Source organism: Amphiura filiformis, chromosome 6 (assembly GCF_039555335.1).
Source record: "Amphiura filiformis chromosome 6, Afil_fr2py, whole genome shotgun sequence".
Classification (NCBI taxonomy): domain Eukaryota; kingdom Metazoa; phylum Echinodermata; class Ophiuroidea; order Amphilepidida; family Amphiuridae; genus Amphiura; species Amphiura filiformis.
This window is the reverse complement of record NC_092633.1, coordinates 10,492,747-10,500,437: the sequence shown is the minus strand read 5'-3', so window position 1 is coordinate 10,500,437 and position 7,691 is coordinate 10,492,747. Positions and strand designations below refer to the sequence as shown.

Sequence of the window (7,691 nt, the reverse complement as noted above, 5' to 3'; positions counted from 1 at the left end):
CTTGGTTTACTTTGTGAGGGCAGCTAAACTGCCCAGGCGAAGTAAACCATGCAGACGCATCGGACGCAAGTTGTTCAACAGTGATGAAAATGGTGAAACATGATTGAATCCCTTTCAGCAACGAAACCAAGCTAAAGATTGTATTGTCCAACTCACAGGATTATTTCATAAAGAATTACAAGATCAATGATTTTTCTGTCAATAAAATTACAGAAGAAAATGGCACTGTTTAGCCTCTTCGTCCAAAATAATGAATTCAACATGTAAGCGTGTATAAATGCACACACAAGTTCCAGGCATTTTATGCGCTAACGCGTATGTGTACTTCCGTTAATTTGCGTTCACACATACTGTCAAAGTGTGGATTCATCACATATTAACGACGGTTGGCTCTCATACACAGGTATAGGAGGAGTTGTTGAAATTCTGATATATGGGCCATTTCACATTTTAACTGCAGCATCTGAAGTCAAGCATGTGGATGCATGTACCTTTTCTTTAAAAGCCATATCTTAGTATTAAATAATTCCAGAAATAACAACTAACAGATAAACTGTAAATTTCAAACTGCAAAGCATAAGCAAATACTTTTCAAGAAAATGGCATATTTGTTGAGATCTGTTTTTTCATGACACTAGGTAACCATAAGCTAGCTTTAAAGCCCAATTTTAAAAATCTGACTAATCAGGGATAGAGATTAATATTATTCTTAAAGAGTGCGATAGTTAAACTAATTCTAATTATCATTTCTAACTTATAAACAACTTACTGAAAAGTTATTTTAAAATAAAAGTGACTTCACTTAAAGGGATTATTATAGAAATATTATTTAATTTGTGTACATCGTGGAACATACTCTTTGCGTGGCTGTGCGTAGTTAGCTGTTGTATGCGGATAACCTCGCATATATAGACGTGTAGAGTAGCATTGTACGCTCGTGTATTAGCATGATTAGTCGCGGAGTAACAAGCGTAGTTGAATGTTCCAAGATGTACACAAATTAAATAATTTTTCTATAGTGATTTTCCAAATCAGAGCATTCTAAAAATCATCAAAATTCAGGATTTCTACATTTTCGGAACATAGATGTGCTACTTAAGCAGACAAATGGCAAATGTGAGAGTAATCAAATAAAGACAACATCTGTTACCTCCATACTTTATTACCTCCGATTTGTTGTTAACATGTGAGTGAGGTTGGCATGGAATGGTATAGTATTTACTAGTTTAGCAGTAGACACCTGCACATTACACTGACAGACAGAGTGGGTTATTTACATGCTTAGGAAATTGTGACTTCTCTCTAGTCCGAAGGGTCGCTATTCCGAAGGGTCGCTAGTCAGAAGGTTCTCTAGTCCGAATATAGAATAAGGGTTAGGGTTTAGGGTTAGGGTAAGGGAGCCTTATTCTATATAATCGGACTAGAGAACCCGATATTCGGACTAGCGAACCTTTTTCAGAATTCGGACTAGCGAATGGTAAATTACGTGTTCGGACTAGCAAACCTTCGGACTAAAGAGCCTTCGGACTAGAGAGTTGTCACCTAGGAAATAGACTTGAGTTGTTATTTGTGCACAAAATCTGATTATCCATTTAATCTGTTATATGCATGATCAAATGAGTGTAATATTTCGCATTATATAATAAAATAAAATACATAATTATACATAATGATAAGTTGATAACACATCATATAAATACATAATGAATTCAGCCATAATGTAAATTAAGGCACCGAATGCTTATATTAATAATAATGTTTAAAAAGCAAAAAAACAAAAACAATACAAAACAAACAACAGCGACTCCTAAGTCCTTATTGCAATACAGAAATTAAATTTTCAAAAGTGATAAAACAAATATTTATTGTTGCTCTTGCCTGTATATTTTATATAACTTGTGGAACATATGCAGCCCAGGAGTTCACACCTGGCGTGTAAGGCATAGCAACAAAATACCACTCACATTGCAGTGTTATCATTTTGGTTCAGTAACCAAACAAAAGTATGTTATGGTTCTTGCATGACAAGAACAATAATTATTACAACCACACTTTCCCAATAAAAACTCCTTTTAATTGGGTGTGCACTGTACTGATTCAGTACAAATTACCAGCATTACGTCTGCCAACACATTGCAGTCCACTTCTACAAAACTTTGTTTTATCTTCCCACTGAGTTGCCAACATTTCAGGAAAATATCTAAAGAAAATACAAACATTGATCCAGGTATTTTGATTGAATACTGCTCCTTATTAAGACATCACAAACGTTTTGTTACCTTTTCACATGAAATTCAATATCAAAAGAGTAGCAAATTGTGGGAAACAGAGGGTGATTTAGGAACTGTGTGTCAGACTGTCACGGGGGAGCTCATCTCAGCTCATATTGGGAGACTCTAACATAGAGTGATAGTGTTGACAACTCTAAATATAGTCCCACACTGCCAGGTACAGCTCTAAAACATAGCGCGATTGATGTTAGCGCGATTGATGTTCACAAGTTTGATGTTAGTGCGTTTGATGCTAGCACGTTTGATGTTAGCGCACTTGATTTCAGCAGCTTGGGTCAAATGTCATCCATGTCACGATTTTTATCATAAAATTTGTTATACCCGTGCTTGAACTATCAGGATCTCCATCAAAAAATCTACACGGACTAAACAAGTTACAACTTCACTAGGGTAAATGTGTTGACTCCTTGTATAAAAGGCAACATAATTGCTACTCCATTATCCATGTAGATCATAAACTGATGAATATCCTAACAAACATAAAAGTAAGACAACAAACATGAGCAGTCTCTTGAGGAGTTCTTTGGTTTCGCTTGGTATCACTAACTTGGTAATTTCCCCTGTCAGACTAGCTATCTCATGTGCGATGAAGACAAAGATGAATGATGACACGGCAATGTTGAGGGATGGGAATCCTGGTAGGAGCACCAGTACACCTTTTGTATCCTGTGCTAACCACACATGGTATTGACCAATAAAAAGCTGTCAACAGAATATGAAACAAGATGTTAGCTATCTGAAAACCCGATTTACCGTATTGGTCCGAGTATAGTCCCATGTTCGAGTATAATCCCACCCCCATTTTTGAAAAATTTCAGAAATTGTAAAAAAAAAAAAAAAAAAAAAATTTTTTGAAATTGAGTATAATCCCACCCCCAATTTGAAAAAATTTTCCCATAAAAAACGGGTGGGACTATACTCGGACCAATACGGTATTATGAACAATTCAGCAATATACTCATGGAGAGTAAATGCTTATATTATCTCAGGTCATTTAGTATTGTAAATGTCAGGCTTCTCTGTATGTTTAAAAGTAAAATGTAACAAATATGATAAAGAGTTCAGATACATAAAGTGATATACACCATTTTCAAACTTTTTGAGATAAGGCCCCCAACATGATGCTTTTTATTCTCTTCATAACCAGACATTTAAACGTTTTCTGTAACACGTTTTGTGTATGCTGGGTTTGGAGCTAGGGCCATTTTCAGACCTGCCAACCTACCGAAGTCAGAAAGAGGGACATTGAGGCCAAAACCTTGTAAACATACACAAATCAGGTACGACAAGTTCAAGACTTGAGGTGTACAATACTTTCAGAATTCAGGGAAGGTTTTACAGGTCTGAATTTATCACAATCGAGTCATAGACTAAAGAGAATGCTATAGCAGAAGTGAAATTTGCATCATTTTCTGCTGTTCTTACATTTAAATTTGCCATCACTGAAATTTTCAGAAAGCAGGACTGTCCCTCTTTTTCACTTTGGAAAACCCAAATGAGGGACAGTTGACAGGTCTGCATTTCACAATTGATTTACAATAAATAAACCCTTATAAATCACTTGAAAGATCGATTGCATTTGTAAGTATTTGTGAAACAGGACCCTGATCACATTTCTTGAAAAGATGAAGCCAGAGAACAACTTACCTCTAATGATATTGTTCCAAACCAGGCAAAAAAGTAGCTATATCTTGAACGGATGTAACCTAAAGTATTTCTTAATAAGATGAAACCAGTGATCTGAAGAGAAATAAACAATAACAGATAGTGAGGATTCCATTGAAGGATGAATAACAATCACCTCTCCAGAATAGAAATATTACCTTTCTAATTACCAAATCTATCTTCATTCATTCATTCATTCATTTCTGGACTTTATATGTGGTGTGATCAAGCAAAATCGGTCTGAAGTCAGACATATTCACTTTTCAGTTTCTTATAGGATTGTAAACAGCATTTGCAAAGCTACATTTTGCAGAAAACCCCATTGAATTTGGAAAAACCAGCTCAAAAGATGAGTTTCCAAAACAACAGGAAACAAAAGGAAATACCTCCTTTGTTTGACTATTTCTCAAAATCAATATTTCCAACTTCTGACTGATTTTGCTTGATCACATCACATATAAACATCTCAAAAAAAGTAACTAACCCCCCTTAAATAATGACCATCATTCAAAAACGGGTGATTGTATTACAAATCTGTAAAATGCGTTGGAAGCAGAATTTATTTCTGCACATTTTGACACCTCATTTGCAGCAATTGACTAAATATTGACGTCATAGCGTACATTTAAATCAATGTAACCCAAGATTTGAAAGTTGCAGTAAATTGTATTGATTTTGTATTCAGTGTAATGGAAGGAAATCTGTGAAATGATATCCGAGTGTTTTTCTATTGTAAAAATTTGTATGTAAGTGCAACTTTCAAATCTGAACCTCACTACATTAAATTGACTGGTGTTTTATTGTTTTCTAGGCTATCGTATCAAATGAGGTGTCAAAATGCGCAGAAATAAATTCTGCTTCCAACGCATTTTACTGATTTGTAATACAATAGCCCGTTTTTGAATAATGGCCATTATTTAAGGGGGGTTAGTTACTTTTTTTGAGATGTTTATTTTTAAAGGTCCAAAAAAGGAATGCAAATTGATTGATTGAACCTGAAATTTCAATATCTCTGATAGAAATATCAGGGTTGAAATGAAATGGCCATATAACTTTAAGAATCATTACGAAGGTCTTGAAAAAACTGAATTTTAGGGTGTTATATATGAGTTTATCAATCACCTTTCTAAGTTAAATTACTTACTGGAAAGACACTGAGATATGTATGGACAGAATTACAAGACGGCTTGCTTGGGCAGCTGAAAGAATGTATGGTATATGTCTGCAAAATACAAAACACAAGTAGTAATCATATAAGTATACAAGGACCAGTATGTGATGTAAGTTGTGGTGTTAGACAATCAAACCTTTACAGTAAGCAATAGTTTGCTTGTCCTTACTTCAGGGCTTCAAGTCCAGATGAGGATAGATGGGGATAATGTGTAGATATTCAAATCTTTCAAGGAACTGGGAAAAGATTAAAATCGTTGACCTGTATGCTAATTCCTCACTGCTATCTTGTATTCTTACATGTGATTTTAGTGTAATTTAATAAGTTCCTGCTTACCAATACTCCAATGATTCCTAATATAACTAAAACTAAGCCAGCACCACCTGGCAAAAGATTTTCTGGAGTTGTATCTCTTAATCTCCCCGTCACTTGAAGGGTGCAGTAGCAGAGGGCAAAGGTCATCCCATAGGGAACAATCTGAAATTTTAAAAAAGGTATCAAGGAACAATGTTAATCATTGATGGTTATGAAATTCTTTTGTCACAATCCACCCTCAGATCATGGCTGGTAGATGACAGCGTAGTAAATATATAGAGAGATTTTGACCATTATATATTGAAGGTGTGCCCGCGGTAGGCGACACTCTCATTTTGAATCGGTGCCTTATCACATATATTTCATAGTGATGAGCTATAGTCCATTGGTTTCCACAACATGAGGCAGTGATGTCAGTATATGTTACATCCAAAAATCACCAGTTAAATATTTTCTTGTTGATAAATTAATTTGCTTCATTTTACATCTTTTACATAACTTTCATTTATCTTTTTGACCGTTTCGGTGCAAATTTATTGTCAAGTACAAAATTGTATTTCAAAGCCACCTGAGCCATCTATGTACCATGTCCTCTCTCATTTTACATACTCTTATAATTACCTGGCAAACTACAGTCAGTCTACTCTGAAGTACAAAGTACCGACGCAGACGCACACATTGTGCCGACTTTGAAGGCGCACATACCTCAGCAGAGACGCAGTACTGTGAACTGTTTACACACGCGTTGTCACTTTGTACTTCAGAGTGGACAAACTGTATTATATTGTATACATCCCAGGGTAGACACTCATAAGATAGTGTTGTCATTTTCTCATACTGATCAACCCAAGGAAACTATAAACATATTTGTGATGCGATCAAGCAAAATGAGTCGGATGTCGGGAATACTGATTTTGAAATATACCCAATAACAGTATTCAACTTCCTTTGTATTTTATTGTTCTGATCAACACTAAAATGGCCATATCTCTGAAACCATAATGATGGGATATTCAGCAACATATAGCTCTGAAAATGGCTCATGTAATAAAATTGAAAATGAAATTTTGATTTTGATCGATATCAGACTCATTTCGCTTGATCGCATCACATTTGTATTATATGTTCAGTCGAGGGCAGTGTCATCAAATGTTTAGCTTTTGTCATGGTGTTACTATTGCTCCCTGAATGAAATAAGGTAATCAGTATTCATCAGTACGCAGTAATGGGCTATTCTATTTGAAATCCATTCGCCCCATGGAAGACATGACCTTAATCTCCCACACAGGGTGTAGATTTCAAATGTTCACCCATTCAGGTAACCCCATTTGAAATCACACTCCCTGGGTTTTAGTGTTAGTCATGTCATCGCAAGAAATATTTTCCCAGCATATTGAGCTAACACCTCAGCTACTTAGTTTTTCACAATAAGATGCTAATGGAAGAGATGACAAATATCTGTAATTTTTTGTCAGTTAAATTTTTTTACAGATCGTTTTGTTTATGTGCATCATATCACCTCTTCCACAGTCAGTCTCTTACACAACACTACCAACACACACTTGATTGCATGTTGAGTATCCTTGGCAAAAGTACCTCTCTCGTCCTAAATTGACCGTCAAAAGTTCATCGTAGTTATGATACCTGTTACACATTGGAACTTCGCAATGTACATGATGCTGAAGATGTACTTTTGTGCGCGCGCGATAGGGGAAATTATTTCATGCTTCAGGGTTTTAGCAGAATTACTCAGTATGAAAAGGTGTATACTTACATATCTATCTAGTTGCCATCTAAACCACCATTCATATAAGGAATCACCAGGCCAGCCAAACAACTTGATCGCAGGCCACCAATTAAAAAGTCTGTAGAAAAACACCTGCAAAACAATAAAGACATTATATAAGGTGTCTCTTAGTTCATATAATTTGTGATTAGTTTAAAGACCATTGTGCAATGTAATTATACTCCATTTGCATACACAAAGATCATGTATTATTATACTGACAGCAAAAGAATTAAGCTACCAGTTATTTTTACCCTTGTTTGTTTGTTTGTTTGTTTTATTTCTTCTTTTGCCTGGATTACTCGTCCAGTGGATATTTTAAGGTATCCTCTGTTCTTCCATGAGGCCCAGTAAACTGCACCTTTTGAATTATACCCTTGTATTACTATACTAAAATAATGAGCGAAGTGTGTGTGTCTGTCTGTCTGTCCGGCTATGCGTTTCGCCGCTCTTCGTCGCATCG

The 7,691-nt window shown here is 35.6% G+C and overlaps 1 protein-coding gene across 1 annotated transcript in view; it reads right to left on the bottom strand.

Moving 5' to 3' along the window:
* Window positions 1-329: 329 nt before the first annotated feature.
* Window positions 330-7,691, bottom strand: part of LOC140154954 (N-acetylneuraminate (7)9-O-acetyltransferase-like) — a 33,301-nt gene continuing 25,939 nt past the window's right edge. Inside the window, exons 17-21 of the mRNA XM_072177616.1 lie at window positions 7,217-7,321; window positions 5,464-5,604; window positions 5,101-5,178; window positions 3,939-4,031; window positions 330-2,993 (exon numbers count right to left, since the gene is read on the bottom strand). Of these exons, the coding sequence (XP_072033717.1) occupies window positions 2,730-2,993; window positions 3,939-4,031; window positions 5,101-5,178; window positions 5,464-5,604; window positions 7,217-7,321 (681 nt within the window). The 3' untranslated portion in view covers window positions 330-2,729. The remainder of the gene's footprint in view (window positions 2,994-3,938; window positions 4,032-5,100; window positions 5,179-5,463; window positions 5,605-7,216; window positions 7,322-7,691) is intronic.